This window comes from Rhipicephalus microplus, chromosome 8 (assembly GCF_043290135.1).
Source record: "Rhipicephalus microplus isolate Deutch F79 chromosome 8, USDA_Rmic, whole genome shotgun sequence".
Lineage (NCBI taxonomy): Eukaryota > Metazoa > Arthropoda > Arachnida > Ixodida > Ixodidae > Rhipicephalus > Rhipicephalus microplus.
The window spans coordinates 43,343,007-43,370,443 of record NC_134707.1 but is presented as its reverse complement, the minus strand read 5'-3'; the positions used below and the strand labels follow the sequence as shown (position 1 = coordinate 43,370,443).

Sequence of the window (27,437 nt, the reverse complement as noted above, 5' to 3'; positions counted from 1 at the left end):
TTCTATCCCTAATGCGACCCCCATCGTTTTCTTATCATGAAAGGTACACCACTAACTCATGCATCAAAGTTTGCATTTGCGAGTTTCAGAGAAGGGTTGCCCCTCCCCCTCACAAAAAAGAACAAAGTGGGGGAAGCCACAGAGGGCTGCACTCTGTCCTGAACGCTCATTTTAAGGAAATAAATTATAAGCACAGACCTTGCTTATCATGCGAGGTCAATTTCAGAAAATGCTTTTTCATAGGTTAATAAATAAAAGAAAACTGTAGTTGTCGTACATCACTCATTTACACGATGTGTTTCAAAAGTGCAGAAGCACGTACTGTTAGCAATTTTGCACATAAACGGGTTTCCTTTTATTCACAATCGCACGCCTTAATTTTCTTCTTTCTTTAAATCAGCGCCACTTGTCTCCGTATCCGTATCTCCACCCGCTGTCAATCTTGTTCATCGACCACACCTCGTAGACATTCTTTTTAACAGTTCAGATTTCCTGCCAATAAGCTTCCAATGATAAGTGCAGTGCAGTGTGTCTTCTTTCTCTTTCTTTTTTCTTATCTACGGGCTCTGATAGATCACTTTTCGTCCAAAAATGAAGCAGCATTGCTAACATGACGTCTCGAAGAATAGTGACATCGCATTGCTATCTGATTGCTTGACTTCGCGTTAGAGTATAATTCGCCACCGACTGCACTGCTTAACCATGGAGTCTCTATGACTTCAAGTCAGTAAATCTGTGTCAAATTTAAAAATTGCAATGTTTGGAGTGCTGAGGGTCAGCAGTGGGGCTCTGGCGCTTCCTGTGGCGCATACCCACTATAGGAGCTAGTTGTAACATGCCCACTATGCTTGCTCTAAACAGTTTCTTCATATTTAGGGAGATTTAGGTAGTGAGGCTTGCTTTATTTCGGTGCCACATACCCTCTAGCTCGTTAGATTATTCGCTATAAGTCGACTGGAGGTGGGTAGTGGCGCATGCATAGTTTTTGTAGCAGATACTCCGTAGAAGATGCGTTTAGCTTCACTGTGATAAAATTCCCCCGGATGTAAGAAATGATTACGCACCAACTAGTCCAACTCTCCATTTGAAGAAAATGCCTTTTGATTAAAGTAGGCATATAATAACACTTTGGACAAAAACCCAAACCAGCGCGCTTACGTTGGACGTGTCTACGGGTGACGGCACGAAGACGGCGTCATCGGCAATAGGCGCAGGGCCAAATAGGACTCCCTTGGGCACGTCACCGAACTGGAAGCACGGCTCGACGGTGAGCACCTGCTGCGGCAGCAGAGCCTCTACCAGGGCTGAGTGGCCGTCCGGAGGGCCATACCGTAGTTTGCCCTGGTCTCCGCCTAGCAGGAAACGACAGCTGCGAGCGAAGGTCGCATGTTTAAACGTGCAGGAATATTCTTACCGACATCCAAGTTGGTAATTACCCATTATAGACGCTATGCTTTATGCGCGTTTTCTAGTTCTTTCGTAGTGATTGCATGCTTGCTTCTGTGTGTTCAAGAAAAGTGGTTAACAATTTAGAGTACTTGATGCTCTATTATGGGACAGCATACTGCCGTACCGTGGACCCCACACTGAATAAGGCCGTGCCGACAAAAATTACTTCGATTCGGGTGGAGTTGTCGAGCGGCAGAATGTATGGGGCGTAATGCTAAGAACTGCGTTTAGAAAACGTTGTTAATGATTTCGAGTACGAGGTACTCTACTATGGGAGAGGATATTGCTATCCCGTGGGCATCACACTATATTCTACTTTAGAAGAAGTGGTTAACGTGCGTGTTTGGAAAAGATTATTCTATCGTGGGAAGCAACGAACCTATGGAATGAGTGTCTATACAATAAGCACAGTAACAAACAAATTACTAAGCACAACATATATGACACCTTTAAACAAATGTGTCTACGTTCGTAGGGTGTCCCTAACACATGTTACTAATGCCTACATGCACTACATATATACACTAATAACAATATGGACAATGTACATGATGGTATATGTACAACACTTATAAGGCTTCGTGAAGATTTTCACATCTATATACATCAGGTATCAAGATCCGTGTAATATACATAAATTACAGCGTTAGAATGAAGTGCATATATGCGAAAACTCACACTCATACGGGGCACACAGAAACAAGTAGAAATAGTAAACACATACAGATTACGCGCACTAATCAGACACTGACAGGTCACCTGGCTATAGGAACTAGGCCAGGTGGCAAAATTAACCGAACACGTCTGTCAACTACGGACAGAAAGCGGCACGATCATTGTCGTCGAAATTCTTCCTCCCCAAGGAAGATCAATTCCTCCGAAAGCAACGATAAAAGTTCAGAGTATAAGCGTTCCAAAATCTTAAATCGAGCATGACGACGACTTTCTGTGTTTAGAAAACATGTTTAATGATTTTGAGTACTTGGTTCTCAACTATGGGAGAGCAGTAAGCCATGCCGTTAAAAAGGTAACTGCTGGATCGAGATGCCGACTGATGTGTTTAGAAAAAAATGTTTAACGATTTCGAGTACTTCGTACTCAACTATGGGAGAGCACTGAGCCGTCCCGCTAAAAGAATAAGACTCAATTGCTTTCGCGTAACAGTGGAACTCAGAGTTTGGAAATATACGGTTGCTACTTAGAACGCGCTATGCCAAGCATTCCTTCTTGTAATACTCATCTTAACGACATTCAACAGTTGTATAGGTATTTTTGTCAGCATTGTTCGTATTGTAGATCCGATATCCATTATATTTGATTTCTTTGAACTTCTGCTTTCAATCGTTTTGACTGAAGCGTTTGACCTTTATTTCAGATTTTGTAATATTTTGTGTGAATAGAAAACACGTCTATTAACGACCTATGTGTCTGAAGCTTCATGCGTACACAATGCCTAAAATGTTTACAATAAAACTCAAGGGGTCTCAGATGAATTAGACTATAGTCATTTACAACCTAAGAGTAAATGTAAGCACCATCTACAACCGCAACACAGCCTCACCAGGAACATTCGCGTAGGTAGTTCATCAAATCACAACTACTCATTTCTTTGACGCTACGTACCTTTTGTGAGTTCTAGATCGGTGGCTTCCTTATACAGACATGTTGGTACCACTGGTTTATGGTAAAAAAAAACGCTGACTTACTGCATGATTTCCGCAGTGATTTTGATATCATTCTTTGTCAAAACGTTGTGTTCCAATTAATGGTGACGCATAATTGTGCGTAGTATTTGTGATAAGAGTGAAAAGGTATGTTTCCTTGCGACCTAAACCACGTAGCAAAACTCGCCCGCAGAGATGAATGGCAGGTGAGCTGCACTTCTGGGCGTGGCGCTTCGTTTAAACTTAGGTTGTAACTAAATATTAGCTCCGAGAAGGAACACTGACGTCGCCACGGTCACGGCGATGTGACGTCACGGCAAGTATGCTTTCTCATGGGACGCGCCTTCTCCGCCACCGCGTGTCTCCTTTTCCTACGCCCGCCACATACCTGCTCTTTAGCGACACATTGGTGACTACACCTCAACTGCGTAACGCAAATCTCTTCTTCATCACCAAGCAATCGAGAAACAGCACAGCATGGCGTATCAGTGGATACCAGGTCATTGCGCTATATATGTCAATGACCGCGCAGATGAGGCCACTAGATCTGCACACAACGGTACCCAATGCACAGCCATCCCGTTCTCGAGAACCGACGCAGCTACAAGACTTCGATCGCTTGCACGTGATCTCACACTGGCACAGTGGAACTCGACAGAATTCACAAACACGCGCCTGCATAACTTGGATCCCGATCTGCAGCTTCGTCTTCTCTCAGGGATATCTCGAGCTGAGGAGACCCTTCTATGCCACCTGTAGCTTGAAGTGGCCTTCACGGACGCATACTTCTATCTCATTGGAATGGCCAGCTATTCTACGTGCAATTATTGCAGCTGTAAAAAAACCATCGCGCACTTTTTACGTGAGTGCACCCATTTCTACGCGTCAACACAAGAACTGACTGCAGCTCTGGATAGGCTGGATGATCGGCCTTTGTCGGAACAAAGGATTCTGGGTCATTGGCCGAGCCCATGCTCAGCCCAGAAGGCTTTGAAAGCTTTACAACGCTTTTTGCGGACAACAGGCCTCAGAGACAGACTTTAATGTCTTATACTCTTTGATGTTGCCTTTTCTTTGTCGCTATTTTTTGTAATTTCTCTCTCTCTCTCTTTCTTTTCGCAACATGTCGTTTTATCATCTTTTATTCCCCTCACCCCTTTCACCCAGCACAGGGTACCCAGCCGGTCTAAGAACTTGCTAACCTCCCTGTCCTTCCGCTTAAACTTTCCTCCTCCTTCTCAAGACATAAATTGAAAGGGTTTATAACTAGAGAGTTATCGAGGCTGTAAAAAATTTTCATCATATAGCTTACGATAGGTAGACTTACAGGTAGACGACAGGTAGATTATAATATGAGTAGGAGATAGGTAGTAGGAGATGACGATAGGTAGACGATAGGTAGATTTATAATAAAATTGTTGTTCTCGTCACGTGTTCCAAGAAATGGATGTGGAGAGTATAAGCAATGTAGTACGAATGTGATGTTAAAGCATACTGGGCCAAAGTATCCATAGTGAAATTAGGACAGTGAAGCGCATTGCGCTTTACCGAGCAAGTTACGCCTGCATATGTGAACAATATGTGTAAAGGATTTGACTGAATTTGGCTTGGCCTAAATGGAGGCTTACGTTATTCTTACTGTCATGAGCACTGACTTGACGTAATTGAAAAACAAACAAAATAATATTGAAATATACACAACCATCTCGAAAACGTTAAGATATGTCTGCTTACAGGTTTATTCACAGTGGTCACCGGGGTTTATGTATTCCTATATTCTAATTTGCGTCAAAAGCTGGGCTAATCTACCACTTCGTCATAAACAATAATTTTCATTTTACATGGAAGAACTGCTGATCGCAACGATTCCAACACAAACAACAGAAAGTTCAAATGAACTAACTCTTTCGATGGCACAGTCAGGGACGTGGCCTAATTAACAGTTAAACAACTTTCGCCTGGAGGAGGCGACGACTGTCCTTGTACAGGTGATCAAATGCAAGGAAAAATAATTTATGATGTGGCTATATAAACCGGTATTGCTACTATTCTGCACGAAGCCAAAATCTGAGAGTAATGAGAATTTCCGCACGTAACCTCCACTGCACTCAACCTGAGTAATTTGGGTGAAATGAAGATCCAAAATTATTGCGAGACCAATATGAAACTTGGTAACGTGTTGAGTGTGCAGGTACACGAGAAAAACAGACACAAGAGTGGCGGTGGTTTTCTAGGGCGGACGCATTCGAGATATTTTGCTAGATTCGCATTAAGCACACGAACGCGGGGCTTGACAAATTAGCAAAAGCACTGTCCGAAGATAGGCGGATTGTTCCGATAAAAATATTTATAGAGAACTTAAACCCTGCGATATTTTATAGGAATGACCCATTAACAGCTCAACCTACTAATTGAAATGTTGTGTCTTGCATCTTAAAACGAAGAGAATATGCGCCAATGGGTTTGTTGTATCCAAGCAGAAGTATATTCTTGTGCTTCACACCGTTTAAAACGCATCTGCTGAGGCCAGAAGCAGAATATATCATCGGAAGACTAGATCAAACATTTGTGATAATAAGAGCAGCTTAACAAGCGAGACCCTCACAACTTTTACCTCACTTCCGCCGAGAAGCTGATCGCCGGGTAGAACATGCCATCGGTGTTGAAGCTCCGGAAGCAGCCCTTCACTTTGATTCCGTTCACCGTGAAACTTATCACAGGCACGTTCAGATCAATGATGCATCCTATGACGTCACCCTTGCGAATGTAGGGCGGCGAAGACGACCTTACTACGTTGCAGCGACCCCCTGCGAAGCAAACAAAGGAAATACATGTTCACGACCCCATTTTCAGTACGATTTGTCATATTAAAACAAAACAAGAACACACTAAACAGCTCGTATAAGTAGAGAAAGTGTCCAATTTTCATCACGTAGTATACGTGTGTTTGTTACCTTCATGGAACACAACAAGACATGAGCGCAGAATTGCTTCGCCTCTGGCTTTCCCACTCGCATGGTATTGATTGAATCAAAGCTATTTCCGGATTTATTTGTCCCTCATATAAATTTCGCATTTTCATTACAACAGGGAAACCAGCGTTCGCATTTACTTGTTCTCCTGCTGTAGGTTTGGAAGAGCATTCGCACTCTTCAAAAGTACATATTAAAAGTTTTCATATGAGAGCTTTCATGCAAACATCCTGGCAACATTCAAGACTAGTTCCCACTACCGTGGATTTATCGACAACAGTGATTGAACGAGCTACAGTTGTTCCCGCTTTCTTCTCGCACGTTCAACGCGCCTCATCTCCATCGGGTCTCAAGCTGCGGTCGCGTCAACGAGCTCATGTAAAGCGCCACCTCTCAGCTGACCTATGTGTCTTACTTGGGAAGCGTGCCTGCAGCAGCCGCGATGTGCGTATAACGAGGGTGTTGTGTGTGTGCTTGCAGCGCAATAAACAAAGTGGGCAACATCGAGAAGGCGCTACGCCGTGTAGTCTTATTGCATACAGAAATTAGGTGCCTTCTTCCTTCTTCAAGAACCACTACCATCACCACCACCACCCATCGAGCCATTTCGAACGGCATGCGAAAGCGTGTGAACATTGCAGCGCCACGCTGGTAGTACTGCGTAGTGAAGGCTGACTCGTTGGCGTGCGGAACCAGCAATGCTGTTTCGTAAATGTTCTCCCTCTCAATATATACCACTCTGCAACACCTTGATTCCATGAGCACCCACGAGAGGCGCTTCATGTGCAGCAGGTCACGTGAGCCAAGTGTCCAATTTATGTCGCTGCATGAGTACTGTACCTGATCGTTAAGCGTGTGCCGGGTTCCCTCTTAGAGCAAGCTCATTCGCAGTTTTCCCTCCCTAAGTGAAAGTATGCGGCAGAACTTGCACCCCTGCCCCTCTTGGTGAATGGGAATGTTGACCGTCCCTCTCTTCCGCCTCTCCACCCTCCCAACTGTGCACACCTATGCTGGTCACTGATAGCTGAGTAGTCAATTAGCGAAGACTATCACGACAAACGAATATTGTGGCTTATGTCAAAGAAGCATGCTTTGCTTACCGGTCCATAGGCAGGCCCCGTCGAAGCCGAACGAGTAAAGATCATCTCCAAGTCCGTTTCCGCCCCACTTGGACCCTCCGCCTGGGTAAGGCACGTATCCGGCCGTGTTGGCCCAGCCGATGCGCAAGTGCGGAGCCAGGTGGCTTACTTGCTCGCAGTGGTCCACCATGGCCTCGTAGTACCAGCGCCTGAATAACGCCGCGCCCTCGACCTTGCCAACGAAGATATTGGGCTGCATGCTAAAGATTTGAAGAGGAAAGGTGGTCACTAGATCGACAATTGCGCCTCGCATATCAAAATAAATCTTCCTATTGAGCAGGCACACTGTGGCGTAAGACTCCGGTGTCTTGTTGATCTACTCAGGGGTCATGAAGGCCATAGCAAGGAAGTACTCTAGCTGTTTTGCATTCCGCAGCTATTTAAAAGCTACAGCAGCTATAAGCATCAAACCGGCGTCTTTTGGCGCTGTTTTACAACGTCGTGGTCATTAAGCTATTGCCGTGGTTACGCAGGTGACCAATCATCAAAGTGCAGAGGTCGACAGGACAGAATAAGCGTGAACCTATATGGTACTACTTATGAAAATTTGAGAACAAAGTGTTTCTGAAATGAGAGTTTATCTGTATTTCGTGCATTTACTTTGTGTAATGCTGCACGCTTCACACTTTCGGATCACGAACGGCTTTTGCTTATCAGAGTGATAAAGCTCACTTAAGAAGTAGCGTGCATACACCTTTGACAATCATGGGGCAACGGAAATTAGTTATAGAGAAAATACTTCACACAGGTTATTTTGAGTGCAACGTCTCTGCACTTTTGTGATAACATTTACGTTTAGCCTTACCGAGCATATTGTGCCAGATCTATAATCTGGTGCTGCTAAATGCCCTTCGAGCATTCTAAGCACCAGTATTTTCGTCTTACTTTCAAACTGTGAATTGCACCTCACAAGTACGTAAAAGGCGTTAGGTTTGGGCAGGGCGAAGGAACAAGGTTTCTTTTCGTGGAGGGCACTTTCTTGATGTCGGGAAGCGGGAGTCGGAGGTGTCTCCTTGAAATCATTAATGACTTTTCATTCTGAATGCTATGGTGAAAAAAGTGCCGCCATATCCACGAAGTGAATGATGATGAGTGAGCGAAGCTCTGGAGGAAAACCTGGTAAACCATGAATCTTCCGTACAATTTGCCTACTCGATTTTATTACAATGCTCCCCCTAGCGTACGTCGCCGCACTAAATCGAACGATTGCCTTTCACCAATGACACGTGCCATATGTGACATCATTCCTATTTTATAACACCTCGCATCTTTCATCATCAACTACAAGTACCGCCGTCTAGTTTATAACATCTTGCATCTTTTCATCATCAGCTACAAGTCCCGCCATCTAGTGAGCACTGAAAGAACTAAACGAGAGGTGGCTACATGAAGGAGACGGAGCCGCCATCTAGTGAACACTGCAAGAACTAAACGAGAAGAGGCGACATGCAGGAGACGGTACCGCCATCTAGTGGACACTGCAAGAACTAAACGAGAGGTGGCTACATACAGGATACAGAGGACGCACAGCCCACGCCTCAAGGAGCTTCGCCCCTAAAAAATTCGGGCGGAGGGACACGGGTTTGGTGTAACACCCCCTGGCTACGCGACCATGTTTGGTGGGGGTCTAATTCTCTTAACTGCTCAAACTAGGAAATTGTTCTTTCCTTCACCCCTTACATGGGCAGAATCTTCCACTTGACTACAACTTGCATTCAGGCTTCTCGTGAACCTCGCATATTTATACAATGATTGAATCAATTCTGTTTTGCATTGAACTGTTTACTTTTTCTTCCTTGCAACTTCTTACGGGGAGTTTATTGCCTCACTATACCTGGCCACGTGATCGACGAGACGGGTCTGCAGCAGCAGATTTTTTCCGGGCAGCAGGTTGTCGCAGATGTTGTTTTGACTGCTGCGCACGGCCACACCTTTGCCCGTCACGCAGAGGGAGCAGAGGACGTCCAACACCTGCATTATATATATACTTTTTTATTAGTGAGGAGTCTGATACTACACTGTACTAATCTACAAATAAGTGCACCGTAGCTCAGCTTTCTAGACTCTATAGCTCCAGAAGTGTTCTTACGAATTACTTAAAATATATTTTCTTTTCTTTTTACAAAAGAAGGCATCTCAGTTATATGTGTATACTGTTAACGCTCATAACCTGATCTACTGCGCTTACTAATATCATTAGCACAACTAGTAAACAATAGGTAATGCAAAACTATGTCTAATGTTGGCTTGTCTTAGCAGATGTGGGCTAGATGATGGCAAATTTAAAAATGGTAATATTGTTTGTGTGTTTAGAAAAAAGTTTATTTGCAATATATACAGAAAACAAAGGTATCATTACATTCCAGTAGTAGGGCACATACACTTCGGCACATCTATGTGCCACGACAAACATCACTACGTTGCAATGAAGACATCATTGCTCTAATATATATGACACTGTTGGCATACTTGTTCACAAAAACTCAATACAACATCATGATACAAGGCTGTATCGACGCAATAGATGCAATTAAATAATTGGTCGCAAACAAAATTATGAATAACTACTCTACGGGCGCTGCTTAGCACCACGTCTGTCGAAAAATCAGTTTTACCCTTTCGTGTTCAACATTGACGAAAGGGCACGACCAATGCCACAGAAACTCGTGCTCTCCGAGAAAGAAAAGCTCCTCAGAGAGGAACGCAAGGATCTCTCGTCTTACTCGGCCGAGTATCTGCCACAGAGCACGCCGATGACAGTTCGCAGCCACGGCTTCGCATCGGTTTCGCCAAAAACTGAACAGCCCCGCAACTTTTAAAAGAGACGAGAAGCGCCCGCGCGGGAATCGGCCGTTAGTCACGAATGTTCGCAAACTTTGTCCCCGCTAACCGGCATAGACCGCACGCCAAAAAAAAAAAAGGTGGGAGACCTTACAATCAATTGTCGCATGTCGATTGGCGTCGATCATGACGCAATTGGGGCAAGTGGAAGTGCTAACCACCTGCCATCGCTGCAACCGATCTCGAGTGGGAAGCAAGTCGCAGCCCAACCACCAGATATAGTCTCGGAGATGTCCTCGCAACACTGCAGCAGTTATTGGTTTATAAGGGCGGTTCAGTATAGATTAACGATGCTGGAGCACCAAGGGCCGTAGCAGAGCAGCCATTGTGTCCACCACTTTAGATTCAGCCACCTCTATCTCTGGGCACGTAGCCTCCAATCATCAGTGAAATGCGAGAAGGGCGCGATACAAAGATGGTAATTCAGTGAATTGGGGACCATGGTAAATTTTGCTAGCCGGCCGGATGACACGTAGTGACGGTCCCGCATAGTAGCGAGCCAGTGTCTAAGCGGGCGTGCCATCATTGCTTAGTATTCGCAATAGAGTGCGGAGGCACAATGTAGAAGCCGTGGTGAAAAGGTCGGGGAATGTGAAAACACCTTGACATCGTGGTTGAGCTAACGCCGGACGAGATAACAATTCTGTGACGCCAGACCAAAAAAATGAACTGATGCAGCTATGCACTTCCCTGCAGACGTAGAGCAGCGACAAGAGTGGCGATGTGGGCTTGTTGGTGAAACATTTGAAAGAAATTTATGTAGTGCGAGGCGAAAAAACGAACACAGGAAGAGCCAGTAGAGCAGCGACTTAACAGAATGGCAAAGGTAGAAAAATTTTCCGAGGTACACCGTTTGAGATAAGTATCGAAGTTCCAAGGGGGAATTCGAAATGCCTCGCTGTTTTCATATCGCTTTGAAGAGTTTGTACAACGGATGACCAGATGCTGTCCTGTACACCAAATGCAGTGAAAGTAACTCCCAGTATTGCAATGCTAGGAGACCACTCTAAAGGGAACGTGATGCTGATACAACCACTGGGGTCGCCAATAAAAATATAATGTCTTTTAGAAAATTGTAACCTTGCACCAGAGGTAATGCCAAAATTATAAAAAGTATAGAGCATGCTGCAGCCACTATTCATTATGTACATACAGAAAAATGTCATCTGCATATGCAGTGATCTTTACTTCAGTGTTACAAGGTAGAGGTAAGCCTCGAATCTGCGGGTGACGTTCAATGACCCTTAAAAAGGGTTCTAATGCAAGAATGAATAGCACTGGGAAAAGGGGACACCCTTGACGGACCCCACGCGTTACTCTAAATGGGTGACTCTCACGGGTACCTGTGTAAAGGGTACATTCTGAATTAGTGTACATCACGTGATTGAGGTAAATTATCTTATCCGAGAATCCAAATGCATGTAAAACATTTAGTAGGTAGCCACGTTCTATGAAATCAAAAGCTTTTTCCTGGTCTAAGGAAACGAACAGCCCCTGCGCACATCGGCTAGGGGTGTACAGAATGATGTCACGCATTTGATACGTATGTGTGTGTATTTCTTGGCCCGGAACAGAACAGACCTGGTGGGGAGCGAATAATGATGCAAGAGATGGACTGATTCGGCACACCTAGGTGTTTGCCAAGAGCTTGCAATTTACAATAAGCAGGGTAATAGGGCGCCAATCTTCTGGTCACAGACATTGGGTCTTTCTTGGGAACTAGGGTTGTATGGCCCCTGAGAAAAGAGGTTAAAAGGCTAATATCTCGGAAACCCTTGCGAGTGACGCGTGACATAATTGGACCAATAATAAAGCAGAACAGCACATAAAACTCTGCGGGGAGTCAATAAGGCCCTGGGGCCAAGCACTTTTTTATTGCGTGTAGTGCGCCCTTTATTTCGTCATCGGATGGTGGTGATAGCAGAACGTAATGTGACATGTTGAAATTATGAGGTAAGCCTTTTAGCAGTGGATGCGAAGAAACGGATCCTGAGTAACTGACACTAGCAACAGATTGAGCCATTCACTGAAAGTGTTGAGTGAATGCCTGAAAGTCGCGCGTACCCGCTGCAGCTGGCGCGGTAGAGTTTAGCGAGTGAACAGGTGAGCCTGGTGGACGAAGAAAAGATCTGTGTGCATACCTTAGCCCCTCAGGGTGCGCACATGGTGCACGTCTACAGCGCCAAGCTGCACCCGAGAGCGATGAAGCGCGCAGAATACGTTGGTACCGTTCGACGAGCTCCTCTTGGCATGCCCGCATTACGGGGGAAGGGTTGAGATCACGGTGGGCAATGCGTATTTTCTGGATTAACAATGACGCATCTTTGGACATACGGGTGCGAAGTCCCCTGCCAGATGCACTGCAATGATGACGCCACTGTTCTTTGAGGCGATCCCAATCAGGTATATGCACCCCAAAGAGCAATGCACGTAACGCTCGGGCAATTTTTTCTTAATTAAACTGATAGTACTGGAGGTCGCGACAATCGAGATGCCATGGTCTTTGAATCATTGGCGTTCCCGCTGGCAGGCGGAGAGAAAGCATAAGCGGGTGGTGGTCGCTAATGTACAACACTGGTGTCGGTGGCAATGACATTACTCCAGCGTCGTGAACGTACGTAATGAGACCGTGGGATGCGTACACGTGATCAATTCTGCTGCCCGATGCCAAGTATAGGCATTATTGCTACCATGTACACTTTCATGAATGTCGCTATATGCCAATTGCTGCACTAGACGTTCGAGTTCTCTAGCGTTCCAGTTTGACCAGCCGCGACCCGGACCTCGAACGTCTGCGTGTGGGTCTAAAACACAATATAAAGTCCCTAGGAGTACCACATATGTTGTCAATTCAAAAGGACCGCATCAAGAGGTTGGTAGAACGCATTGGAGTTCACGGACGCCACTGGGACGTACACGCCAACAAATCCTATACGTAACGAAAAAAAGGAGCAGTCAAACGCCAGCATGCGTCCGAAGGCATCGAAGAAAACATGATGGTCACGCAAAAGACTTCGGTGAAAAAATGGCAGCATATCCATGGGGTGAATGATGGAGAGTGGGCGAAGCATGCGTCCGTCCATTCGTTCTTGCTTCCGTCCGTCCATGCATCCGTCTGTGTGACCGTCCATGCGTCAATCCGCCCACCCGTCCGAGCGTCCGTCCCTGTGTTCGTCCATGCGTCCACCCCTGCGTCCGTCCATGCGTCCATTCATGCATCTGTCTGTGCGTCTGTTCATCCATCTAGTCAACTCTCCTAGTACCACCATCTCGCATATTTTCATCATATATTCCGTATATAGAAGAACCGCCATCCAGCGGACGTTCCAAGGACTAAACGAGAGGTGGCACACGCACACTTTCTTACGGTTTGCGCTTCGTGTCTACTTCCCACCTTTAACCACCTCGAGTTCATGATATATAGAAGTTCACTGTATTCGTGGCAGTGCGGCCCAACGCTCGCTAAACCTTTCTATTACCAAGGAGGTTACGCCCAGCGAGTATAACGTAGCAACCCTTTCTTGCCGGATAGTGCTCATTGTACATGCCAATGGCTGCTAATGGGGAATGAGAGACAAGAGAATTTGGCTCTTAGTTAACACGCACGCTGCGAATTTTTTATTGTTGAACAACGCGCAGGAGATATCTCCCACCAGCACCACCTTGTAGGTCAAAACGTAAGACTTGTTACGCACTACGACGAGGGACGAACGGGTACCGCTTTAAGGAGCTTCGCTCCTAATAATGACTACGACGCCAATCGAACGCGTGCTGGCGTACGAAAAGAAATAATCAATATTGAATGCGTGCTTGAAAGCGAGTACATCAGAAACCTTAAAAAAGTTGTTTCTTGCACGAACAGCAAATCACAGTGCACTGAACGAGCGAGAGCCAATATCTCAGCCTGTTTTTGCGAATCGCGGAAACCTTGAACGTTAAAAGCATTACCTTTTAGAGTAAGAGCCATGGGAAAATTTAAAACATAATATAAAATTACGCAAAACAGGGGTACTTTCAGCAGGCGCGGGACCTGGGGCCCGGGAGTGGCTGAGTCATTTTTTTACGGCCAGGTGATCCACCAGAGGCTCGGGGCTTACGGGACCACGTTGAAATCCGCAGCGGACTTCTGTGTCTGGTGGGGGCTTCTGAGTCAGTAGTATATATCCGGTGACGTTTGGTGCCCGAATTCTTGAAAGAGGGTGGTACAAAGGCGTGTACACTGTCCTGGCTTATGTCACTGGGGCAAGTGTTTTCATCAATTTGTAGCGGCGCCTCACTCGTGGGGCTGTTGGAGTCCTCATAGATGCAGGCGTCGTCGTCTTGGGATGTAGTTGCCTCGATTACATCTGAACTTGTGGTCAACTGAGCAGCCACGTGAGGAGCATCAGATCTATCTGAGACGCCTTCCTCACGAGGAGCCTTGTCTGACGAGGGCTTGGCCTGCGGTTCTTCATAAACGGCCACGGGACGCGGGGAACTTGAGTTTTCAGAACCTGGAGGATTTACCAGGTCCGGAATCGTTGGGAACGCAGTGGGCGTCTGGTGCAGCGTCGTGATTGGCGCACTTTGGTCGTGGTCGATTACCGCAGCTCACGATGACGAAAAATCGCACCTGTTCTTAGACGGCGTTCCTGCATGAAGTGGAGGGAAGTCCTTGGATGCCACCTCTTAGTACGACTGCTTCATCATGCAAGCTACAGTGGCATGTGGGTCGCCACAGCGGCGGCACGGCCGTGAACAGCCCTTACCGCATGGTCATTGACTCCACACCGACCACAAGAGGGAGTGCTGCAGTTCATACGAAAGTGATCACTGTCACCACATCCACGGCACACTCGCTGTATTTTTTTATAGTCGCAGCTCACATGGTGGCCAGCGACTTTGAGGTAGTTGGGTACAGGTGACGATGCCTTCATTTCCATGAGGAGGTATCGCGTCGCAGTGGTCACGGCTGGGCGTGATCCCATGAGTCCTCTGGTGATATGCAACACCTTCCCATAGGGGGACAGTGCTTGCGCGAGGACTTCGCTGGGGACGTAGCACGGCAGCAACAGGACAGTTACCTGGGTGACATGGGGTCCTAAGGGTACGATGACGACACACTTTCCTCGGATGATGAGGTGCGATGCGTCAACGATTTCAGCCAAGTCGGCTTCGCTGTTCACTGTAACTTTGAAATTCCGGCCTCCGAAGTGCTGAACACAGTATACTTCTTCGATTCCTACCATTGAAGGCGTCGCATCAACGACGTCTTCAAGACTTGCCCTCTCAGGAACGACGACATCGAAGGCTAATGCCTTCTTCGGTGGCTGACTTGCCATGATGGGCGCCCACCAGCCTAAAGACGCCCTTTAACGTGCTGCTTAGCTCGTCACCAAATGCTAGGGTGAGCAAGAACGTTGGCCACATACACAAAGTTGGGCACACACCCATACATAGCTGATTCGTAGCTCTCACATACAAGCACAAATCAACATGAGTTAGTTCTTTCAGAACTGTTTAAGAGTAACACTTTTTTTTTCATTTTAAGCCGATAAACATCACTTGACAATACCAGGCAGCAAGTGTAAAACAAATGGCAACCGTCCTTTTCAAAGAGACACTAAACAGAAAAGTAACTTTCTTTTATTATTACATCAGTGCATCACTATACCGAAAACACTACTCTTGCCGCAAGGAAACGCGTGAAAAAAGTTAGGTGGTGACGCTCCTTTGAAATTTCCACCAAAGGTCATGATGTGACAGATTTTGACAGTGTCTGCGATGTTGTACTTTGTTCCAAACGATAAAAATGAAGCACAAATCATTCTTTTTTGGAGGACGATGAACTTCTGACCAAACCCAAAGAAACTTCAATGAGCCAGTGTTACCAAAGGGCACTTTAAAATCTGGGAAGTCAACCGTGGAAATTTCTGTGCGGAATTAAAAGTTGAAATTTTTAGCTTTGTTTTCACCTCATTATTAAGCTTAGATGGCGAAGTTAAGCACATTGAAAATTTCAGACTACACTTTTTGTTTATGAACCCATTAAATACTGAGAATCTATGGTGTCTAGCAAACGTAACGAGCCTCTACCATTAGAGATTCCTTAAACTAATCCATTGTTTTATCTTTGTGTCTTTTTATGGCTTCACGATTGAGACTAGGGCGTCGAAACATTCACGGTATTCTCACACAAGAGGTACATGAATCGCGTATTTGTGAGCCGGTCCCCACCTACGTGGAACATGTCCTTCCGAATGGCGTGCGCGCACAATAGCACTGTGTTTTAATTTTTTATTTACCTTCGGATCACGTCCATGCTTTTCAAGTAGAGAGATGATAACTTTGATGTGGTCTTCTTTGAGGATATTCAAAGCTTCAGGACTGTCAATCAGCACACAATGCAGTACATCCAGCATGCCTGTAATAAACCATACCGTGAGGCAATGAAACAATCGCCAGAGGTCACGTACCTTAGAAATCGACATTATGCGACGCATGGTGAGGAAAAGTGACCGTTTTTTAATTGTTTTTTGAGCAAAACGTTACCAAAACACGCTAAATAACAAATGTTGCCCACCTCAACACATGTACAACAGTCACCCATATTGAAATATAACCAGCTGCTTGGACTTGCGCAACGATGCCAACAGCAAGAATAATATTAGCAACACCAGAAGCCATAAGCCTATATGAAGCGCTGATGCTCGTGAGGGTCATAGCCCTTGACAAAGCTACATAAATCAACATCAATGAATGGCATTTTATCAGAATTGTTGTTTACCTGAGGTGATGGCTGTATCACAGGAATACAGTCAGCTAAAGCTTTATTTATTCTACTCCAGAGGCAAAACAGTGGCTACCACTGTTTTGCCTCTCAGCGTGTCAATACAGAACGAAGTTAGAAAAAAATTGTTTCGTAAACATGTGCGTTGTGGGCATACGCTTGTCCTCACTTTTTTCAAAACTTAAGTTAGTCCTATGGCAAAGATACACAGTAAAAAGTCATAACTTCACCGAAAAGGCCAAGAAATGAACGCGATAGTAACAAATTGGTAGGTCACGCACAGAATGGCAAGCAGATGAAAACATGCCCCGCATTTCCCATGCACAACACACGCACAAAACGTAAGAACAGGTAAAGATGAACGCGGATAAGCGTCTCAGTTGTTACTTCGATGCGTCTAGAAAGCACGCCCTTTTCGCATAGGGAGGTTGTGAAACGATTGCCGTGACTTTTGTGCACCCCGTAATTACAACAGAAGTATTCCAAGCCTAACGCCAGACAAGACGTATGATCCTCCACGCCGGGAAAAAAGAGCGCGCGAAAGATCGTCTACTCATCTCTCCGGGAGTGAAAGTACACGTGAGAGATGAGAGGAGCCGCGCGCTCAGTGCAACATCTTGCTAATATTGCTGAAAACACAATAGTTCTCCCCGAGATTCCCGCCAACAGCAGTAAGTGGTGGGCATCAATAGCTTGCCGCTTGACGGTTCATTAGTGGTTCACACCTACACCTCGTATTTACGGTCCCACGTTTGGTTCCGCGCGCCGGAATATTTTTTTCTGGATTTAGTTTTTTCTTGCATATATATATATATATATATATATATATATATATATATATATATATATATATATATTTGTAAATGAGCTCTAACACGCAATAATGCCAAGGAATGTATAGAGGAAGTAGTTATTAGACCAATTTTAATGTAATTGTGAAGAAAGAAATGTGGGTGAAAAGATAACTTGCCGTGAGCAGGAACCAAACCAGCGATCTTCAAATAACGCGTTCGATGCTCTACCATTGAGCTACCACGGAGTCTATCCCTCCAGAACTTTATTGGGTTTATATATGAACTGAAACGTGGAAGTATCAGTCAGCGCCACCTGTAACCATGGAGGCGAGTGTGGCACACTCTTTATGGGCCTGTTTGGCTTCACGTAACACGTGAACTTGTTACGAGCTGGCAGCTGACCAATAAATAGTCCCTCGTGTACAACCTAGTGGCATCAAGTCTGCCAGTACGAGACCCTCGTTAATGAATAAGGGATAGAAGAGTATACTTAAGAGCTCGTTTTTCATCAGTGGTAGAGCTAAGTTCCAGAGCATCAAATGCGTTATTCGAAGGTCGCTGGTTCGGTTCCTCCTCACGGCAAGTTATCTTTTCACCCACATTTCTTTTTTCACATTTACATTACAATTGGTTTAATATCTTCCCCTATACATTCTTTGGCACAATTGTCTGTTAGATCTCAATAATATTGCGTCAAAACACGGAGAAACGAGCTCTTCAGTGTACACTGTTCTCATATATATATATATATATATATATATATATATATATATATATATATATATATATTGTGAGACGACGTCAGGTACGAAGGAGCGACCGTTTTATTGTCAACCCAGACGCGCGAGCCAGCAACCGAACAAGCAGCGAGCCGCTACGATGATGATGATCACGGTGCTTTGTATGCGCAGGTGAAAGTGAAAATGATGAGCAACACAATCAGCGCTCACACTATTTCCCCCCTACACGAAAGCGGTCTGCAAGACGTTCATTTAGTAAGTGTATGAGCGCTGGATATAAGGTTTCAGGCGAGACACATGGACGATCTCGGTGCCGCGACGACGGCGATCAGAAGCCGAAGTAACCGGCGCGACGCGATAATTTACGGCCGATGTTCGTTCAAGCACGGTGTAAGGACCCAGGTATCTGTGAATGAATTTTTCACAGAGGCCGGGTGTGCGAACAGGTGTCCAGAGGAGCACTTCGTCGCCTGGGTAGAATGACACAACTCGACGTGTCGCATCACAACGAACTTTTCGCTGGGCCTGAATGGTAGAGGTGTTGGCGCGGGCGATTGTGCGGCAGTGGTTGACACGGGCAGCGAATTCTTCCGGAAGGGACGCAGATGGGACAGAAGGCGTGGACAAAAAGCTGGTGTCTAGAACAAAAGATGGTGCACGGCCATACACAAGAAAAAACGGGCTGTAACTTGTAGTGCGTTGTATGGCAGTGTTATAGGCAAACGTGACGAAAGGTAGTATTGTGTCCCAGTTCTTGTGATCGGGTTGGACATACATAGAGATCATGTCTGACAAAGTTCTATGAAAACGCTCAGTAAGACCATTGGTTCGCGGATGATATGCCGAGGTGGTCTTATGGATTGTGTCAGAGGCCTGTAAAACTTCAGCGAGCACACGAGAAAGAAATGTCTTGCCACGGTCACTCAGGAGAACACGAGGGGCGCCGTGGCGCAGGATAATGGCACGCAGAACAAAGTCGGCTACTTCGCTGGCAGCTCCAGTAGGAAGAGCTGCCGTCTCAGCGTAGCGAGTAAGATGGTCTACGGCAGTAACAATCCAGCGGTGACCGGCGGCGGTAAGCGGAAGGGGTCCGTATAAGTCTATGCCGACGAACTCGAAGGGAGCGGATGGGCACGGGAGAGGCTGTAGAGGGCCGGCGGGAAGAGATGTCGAACGTTTTCGGTGTTGACATGATGAACAGGAAGTGACGTACCTGGAAACACTAGTGGAGAGGCCAGGCCAGAAGCAGCGAGTCTTAATGCGATCGTAGGTTTTATGAAAACCCAAGTGGCCAGCCGTCGGGTCGTCATGAAAGGCTTCTAAGACTTGGAGTCGAAGTGAGCGAGGTATGACCGGGACCCATCGGCTACCGAGAGGATGGTAAGTTTGTCGAAGTAGCGTTCCGTCATGAAGTTTGAAACGCGTGAGTTGTCGTCGCAAGCGGCTGTTGGGAGCACGAGATGAGCCGGTGAGCCGATCGATGATTGTACGGCAGTATGTGTCTGCACGTTGGAGCGAGGTGAGGTCTGCGGATTTAAGGAAGTCATCCGGTGCAGTGGGCTCGATGGGACTAAGACTGGTCATCTGCGTGGTCTCTTGGCTGGGAGGTGCTGCGCAGCAGGTAGATGCGTCATGATTTTGCAACAGCGGACAGCGTGACAAAGCGTCGGCATCTTGGTGTTTGCGGCCCGACCGGTATGTGACACTGTAGTCATACTCCTGGAGTCGGAGCACCCAACGACCGAGGCGTCCTGACAAGTTTTTTAATGATGACAACCAACAGAGCGCATGATGATCCGTGACGATCGTGAAGCGGCGGCCATACAAATAGGGGCGAAATTTTTGCACGGACCATACGATAGCGAGACATTCCTGTTCAGTGATGCTGTAATTGCGTTCCGCTGGGGAGAGAGTACGGCTCGCGTAAGCCACGACTTGCTCTTGTGAAGCCTGGTCACGCTGCAGCAGAACAGCGCCGATTCCGTGCCCACTTGCGTCAGTGTGTAATATAGTAGGGGCTGTGGGATCAAAATGGCGAAGAACTGGCCCTGACGTGAGGCATCGCTTCAGGGTATGGAAAGCAGCTTCACAGTCATCTGTCCAAAGAAATGATGCACTTGTGGTCAGGAGTTTGTGAAGAGGAGCCGCGATAGTGGCAAAATCACGGACAAAACGGCGGAAGTAAGAGGCTAAGCCGAGGAAGCTGCGAAGGTCTTTGAGCGTGGTGGGCTTAGGAAAGTGCAGCACAGCGGCCACTTTGTCGGGATCAGGTTCGATGCCAAGCTTGCTGACAACGTGGCCTAACACTTTGATGCTGCGGCTCGCAAACCGACACTTCTTGGTATTTAGCTGGAGACCGGCTTTGGCTAGACATGTGAGCACCTCGTCTAGACGTTCTAGGTGTTGCGAGAAGCTGGATGAAAAGATGACGATGTCATCCAGGTAACAAAGACAGGTCTTCCATTTTAGGCCACGCAGCACCGTATCGATCATCCGCTCAAATGTGGCTGGGGCATTGCAGAGCCCAAAAGGCATCACATTGAATTCGAAGAGACCATCAGGAGTAGCAAACGCTGTCTTCTCTTTATCAGACTCATGCATCGGGATCTGCCAATACCCAGATCGTAGGTCGAGACTTGAGAAATATTCTGCACCCTGTAAGGTGTCAAGTGCATCGTCAATTCGAGGCATAGGATATACATCCTTGCGCGTAATTTTGTTTAGTGCCCTGTAATCAACGCAAAATCGCACTGATCCGTCCCTTTTCTTAACTAGGACAACAGGAGAAGACCAAGGGCTTGTGGAAGGTCTGATAACGTTGCGTGCGAGCATGTCATTGACTTGTTCCTCGATGACCTTGCGTTCTGAAGACGACACGCGGTAAGGGCGACGGCGGATAATACGAGAACCGTCTGTGGCGATGTGATGAGAGGTCACCGTAGTTTGACCTAAGCCATCCGAACAAACGTCAAAACAAGTCTTGTGTTTTGTTAAAAGGGCCATTAAGTCATTAGTTTGCGTTGGAGTGAGATATGGACTCAAAGTGGCTTTAAGCGCATTAGATGAGCCTCCTGGTGGCGTACACTTAGCGACTGACGGCGGAGACGATACAGTGACGACACATACCGGTGCTATGTCGATAAGGCTGGCAACAGTGGACCCCTCTGGCAGTAGTTGTGGCTCTGTTGTCGTGTTGTAGGCGGTGAGACTGGCATGACCACGCGAAAACCGCACTAGACAACATGCGATGGCGATTCCTCGGAAAATGCAGCGCTGATCGGGGACAACCACTGCGTCACCGTCAATGGTATCGCTGGATCTAATGGTGAGGATACGTTCTTGGGCCGGGGGCAGTACAAAGTCTGCAGCTGCAACAAGGTGAGGCGACGAAAAATCGTAAGCACTAGAATTTTCAGTGTCCGTAATGCGAATAACGGGCGGACCACACGAAATGACAGCGGAAGCGGCTGACAGGAAGTCCCAGCCCAATATAATCGGATGAGCACATGAAGAAAGCACAGCCAATTGTATATGGTGACGAATTCCGTCGATCAGAACACGAACAGTGCATTGTCCAATAGGGTAAATTCTATTTTCATTAGCACCACATAACACCGGACCAACATATGGAGTTTGCACTTTTCGTAGACGATGACATAGTTCGCGATCAATGACCGAAATGGCTGCTCCAGTGTCCACGAGTGCGTCAACCGAAATGCCTTCTACACAAACAGTTAGTAAATTTGCAGGGCGCGCAGGAGGAATTGGGACACTTCGACGACAGGCAGTTTCTCCTCCAAAAACTGCAGCTGCTAGTTTTCCGAGTGGCTGTCGAGGGGCATCAGGGCAGAACGTAAAGGCGAAGTAGTACGGCGGAAGGGCGATGGTGAACGACGGCGGGGTGAGCGGGAAGAACGAGGTTCACCGTGGGACAAAGGAGGCGAAGGCGAACGTCGTGACGAGGGAATGTAGGTTCCTGGAACGTAGGGGTCAGACCTCGCAGCCCGGTCACTCTCGTACGAAGAATAACCTCGTCGTTCATCTTGCTGGCGCCGACGGCAAAAGCGGGAGATATGTCCTCTTATGCCACAGTAGTAACAGACGGGGCGCGTAGGGCGCCAGGCAGGGAAGTGTGGTTGTGGTGGTGCCTTAGCTGCCATCGCGGCCAAATGGTCGTATACGACGTCCGTAGTTACAGGTGGAGTAGGTGGAGGAGGCCGTGACACGACTTCGGCATACGTAGGCACATGTAAGGGCACAGGAGGCGGGGCACGTGCGACGGTCGTCATCGACGCCAATTCGTCCTTTATAATTTCCCGCAGGTTAGGAGGGGGTGAGCGGGCAGGTGAAGTCGGTGCGCTGGCAGGAACAAGGCTGTGAAGTTCCTCTCTCACTATGGTGCGAATTAGAGCTCGCAGCTCATGCTCGCCAGTAAGACGAGTGTCATAGGAGGCGTGTGGAAGGCGCATTGAGTAAAGTGCGTCCAGGCGCTGGCAGGTGGTAATAATGTCCTGAACTGTTGTCGGGCTCTGCATGACAAGAGCATTAAAGGCGACGGAGTTGATGCCTTTCATTACTTGCCGAATACGATCGGCCTCCGGCATGTCCTTTTGGGCGCGGCGGCAGAGGGCCAGAACGTCTTCAATGTACGATGTGTACGATTCGTCAGGCCCCTGGATGCGGGTAGCGAGCTTCTGTTTAGCTACCTCAGAGCGTCCTGTAGAAGTGCCGAATATTTGACGCAGCTGCACCGTGAATGCTGACCAATCAGGAAAGTCGCGTTCGTGGTTATGATACCACGTCTTAGCAACCTCCTTCAGATAAAAGGGTACATAGCGCAGCTTATGTGCCTCATCCCAGTAATTGCAAGCACTGGTACGGTCGTAACTGTCCAGCCATTCTTCTACGTCCTCACCGCGAAGGCCAGAAAACACTGGAGGGTCTCGTTGCGAGGTACTCACGGTGTGGTGAGGCCCAGCAGGCTGAGCGGGTGGTGCGAAGAAGGCGGTAGGGGGTGGGTCGTTTTGCGCCATCACTGTTGGCAAGCACAGCCGTCGACCTGATCGGAGCTCCAGGGGTGACCGGTATGCACGAGGACTTGGGAATCACAGCACGCTCCACCACTTGTGAGACGACGTCAGGTACGAAGGAGCGACCGTTTTATTGTCAACCCAGACGCGCGAGCCAGCAACCGAACAAGCAGCGAGCCGCTACGATGATGATGATCACGGTGCTTTGTATGCGCAGGTGAAAGTGAAAATGATGAGCAACACAATCAGCGCTCACACTATATATACTCGCAATAACAATGACAACTCATGGACGGTAGCTAAAGATTTGGCAGACGGTACTTAAGTAATGGCCATAAAAGCAGATATCCAGCACTGCAACCACAATTCACTTCAGGGTCTATTTGAAACGAATTCCTGGGGCCTGATGTAGCTCTGTGGTATAATACTTGATTACCACGCAATATGCAGGCGTTCGGTTCCCGCTGGGACCCTCACATTTATTATTTTCATTTGTGTGGTGAACACTCCCAATGTTGGGTTTTTCTTAACACTCACGCCTAAATATTACTCATTGTGTGCTCTCGCCATTCCTTGATAGATTATAGGTGCGACACACCTGTGGCACACGCATAACACTGTCACATGCCCGCCCGCTGGTATGTGCCACTCTCGGGTGGAAAGTGTTTGACAACGTACGCGACCAGATTTTGACAATATTCATGTCAGCGCGTCATATTTGTCAGACCATCTTAGCTTCAAATACTGTTTTTGGTTCTCACCAAGATAAGTGGGTGATCAAGAGAGCACCCAAACCTAAGTGGATAGATAGATAGATAGATAGATAGATAGATAGATAGATAGATAGATAGATGGATAGATAGATAGATAGATGCAAAAAGTGCTTGAAACCGCAAAGCAATGCTTCGTATATAAAACAAGCTGCCTCCACCAACGTACAGTAACATGGATAAGCACACGCACGAAAGCAGAAGGCAGGCGCGGGCTCGGACGCTTGAGAGGCAATACGGCTCCCGACCTGGTGTATTCTACGTAGATATAGCAGGGCCTTCGCCCACGGGATTTTACACGGCCTCTGTAGTTCACCGGGAAAAGCATGTCAATGGACTCTCGTTCCGAGCACAAAATGCAGAGCGCGCTGAGGAAGTCGCGATAGCGCTTGCTGCTGCGGACCCCAACTCGAAAGTTATCATCACGGACTCCCGGAAAGCAAGTGCTCATTACGTGGTAGGAGAGATATCCGCCCTAGCCAGCCAAATTCTAAAACGGGCTCTCGCTGATCCAGCCCCGAAACGCATCGTATGGGCTCCTGGCCATCAGGGCTTACAAGGTAATGAGGCCGCTGACGCGGCCGCCCGAGCGCTTACCCACCGGGCTCCTCACTTTGGCTCTTATGACTCGGAGACCAATACACCGCTGCTGCGGTTCAAAGAAATTCTGACCTATTATCGCGACACTCACCGCCTTTACCCGGCCGGCTCCTGCAAAGGGGCTGAGTAAGGCGGAAGAGCGAACTCTAAGGCGCCTGCAGACAGGTACTCTACTCTGTCCTCCAATCCTAAAACATTTCGATGCGAACACAGATGGGCGGTGCCCACACTGTGGGGAGGCGTGTGATATCTTCCACATGGTATGGGCATGTCGGAAAAATCCCCACCTACCCCCTTCCCCTACCCCTTCCCGAGAGGCATGGGAGACTGCCCTCCTCAACTGCTCATCACTAGTCTCAACGGGCTCTGGCGAGACGGGCGCGAGTAGGGGCCTCGTCATGCGGTGTCCCGGACTAAGGACGCCGACCATGTAGCGGGGTCATGCTTTGGCCCCGTACCTCTCTCTTTTATAATAAATGTTTTTCATCATCATCATCCACCAACGTAACGTAATAAAGTTCATGAAACATTTGAACCCGTAGGAGAAGAAATTGGAAGTTATAAGTAACTGTGACGAATCAGTATTTAGATAACTCCCTCTTTTCTGAATATTTTAGGAAAAAGTGTATGTGTAGAGGGGGCCATCAATATTAGTGTAACCGAATCGAAAACACGCGTGGTGTTTACGCCGAAATAAAAATTACTTGTATTGATATGAAAAGTTGGGCTAGTTGGCTTGAAGCCATTGTTGGAAACATTTCGGCACGCCCACGAAAAACAAAAAAAAACTGTTTGTCTTCTTGCCTATTGTTTTGCATCTCTTGTCTGTGCGCTGAAAAGTTTTGAAGAAAGTCGGGTAATTTTTGCAATACGGGGTAACTGAGCCAAAAGAAAGAGAGGTGCTCATAGAGTATTTATACTCGGTTCAAAATGTGGATGAAGTTACACCGTGACCTCATTGGGGTGATTCTTACGTATTCATTCTGCCAGCGTCGTTAAACGGAGGCAGCTTCCATCAAGGTTCACGAAAAACACCTTCGCAGTTCACGGCACTGGTGTTTAGAAAAAGTGCCAAACGACTTCGAGTATTTCGTACTCGACTATGGGAGAGCAGTGAGCCGTCCCGACGTCTAGGTGAACAGAACGCTCTGACTGACGTGACCCGTTAACTCGTACCTTCTTGTCAACGACAGTATTTTCAGTCATTATCTGTGCCTTGTAGATGGATAATTAGTAGCTAATATTGGCATTTTAATTTCTCATTTTTGTGACCCCTTCATTGATGCACCCTGTTAATCAAACAAGGCGGCCTCGCAAAACAAAGTAAAAGAAGAAACATTGGCAGACCCCACGTACAGTGGGAATCGATGATATGCGAAGCACAATAGAGAAATGTTGATATGTCACTTTAAAGTCAGCACAAAGTTACGAGGCGGAAATAAACGATGCCGTACATGACTTCCGTGTCATGATTATCATGTTTGGGTGTGTCTTTTACCTTCGTGATCTATTCACGTCACGTGATACCAAATTTAGTATATGTGGAGCTAGCGGAAAGGCCGCGAGCACGCCATGAGTGTGGTATGTTGTCATGTTCCTACATGACAGGCGTGTCAGGATTATCGTGTTTGCACCAGTCATATATTTCGTCATCCATTGATGTCACGTAACACCAAATTTGGTATATGTGGAGCTAGCCAAATATACTCCATTGTAGCGTTGACGAGCACGTATACTGTGCCCAGCGACGCTACGTTAGCAAAACGCGAGCACTCTATATATAGTCTGACGCCAGGCGCGACCAGCGTCCGTCGGCGAGGGCCGACGGCAACCGGCGCGAAATACGACAAGCTGCATTTCGAGCCTGTATGTTACCCAGACAACACTGAGTAAAAAGATAACACTGGGTGGTGGTGGTGGTGGTGTTTGAAAGATAAATAGCTAGCAACTCTCGCATATATTTACACAGGCTTCATCTCAGCAGTGTGCACATGCGTTCACTTGTGCCCTTTATTTAATAGAATCATTAAAATTAAACAGCATTTTCACTTTCATCATACCTGTTCCTTCGGAGGCTTGTTGGCTGCTCAGTCGACTAAACAACCAGTCTAGCCTGTGTGGCTGAGCAAATTGAGCGCAGTTAGTGTGGTTTCCTTTGATGATAGCAGCTGAAGGAAAAAAAAACAGCTCAGTTTCAGACGTCGCTCACGCCACCAAATAAAATATTGCAACATAATGTAACTACGCCACAAGGTAAATATTTGTAACATAATCAGACTTCGCCCTAAGATAATGAATTGTAACATAACCAGTCTTCGCCACCAGGTAATTATTTGTAACATAAACAAACTTCGCCACAAGATAACTAATTGTAACATGAGGAGACATCGACAACAGTTAAGGAATCGTAACATGAAGGGGCTTCTTCGCCACATAATTATTAGTTACAAAAACACAGCGAATTTGCTACCAGAAAAAATAATGTAACATAAACAGACTTCATTTTTTTCTGGAGAAAATTGCGTGACTAGAGATGCTTGACATTGGAACAAGAGCATTGAGCTGCAACGGGGATATACATTGCAGCAAAATTGGTGATACAGGTATACCAAAGAGGAGACCCTTTTCAGTTATTGCACGTTCATTATCGAAAATGCACGTTCGCATTT

The 27,437-nt window shown here is 46.8% G+C and overlaps 1 protein-coding gene across 1 annotated transcript in view; it reads right to left on the bottom strand.

Annotated features, from left to right (window-relative positions):
• Nucleotides 1-27,437, bottom strand: part of RyR (Ryanodine receptor) — a 285,153-nt gene that overhangs the window by 152,516 nt on the left and 105,200 nt on the right. Inside the window, exons 17-22 of the mRNA XM_075871638.1 lie at nt 26,829-26,936; nt 16,350-16,468; nt 9,059-9,195; nt 7,186-7,424; nt 5,728-5,920; nt 1,159-1,369 (exon numbers count right to left, since the gene is read on the bottom strand). Of these exons, the coding sequence (XP_075727753.1) occupies nt 1,159-1,369; nt 5,728-5,920; nt 7,186-7,424; nt 9,059-9,195; nt 16,350-16,468; nt 26,829-26,936 (1,007 nt within the window). The remainder of the gene's footprint in view (nt 1-1,158; nt 1,370-5,727; nt 5,921-7,185; nt 7,425-9,058; nt 9,196-16,349; nt 16,469-26,828; nt 26,937-27,437) is intronic.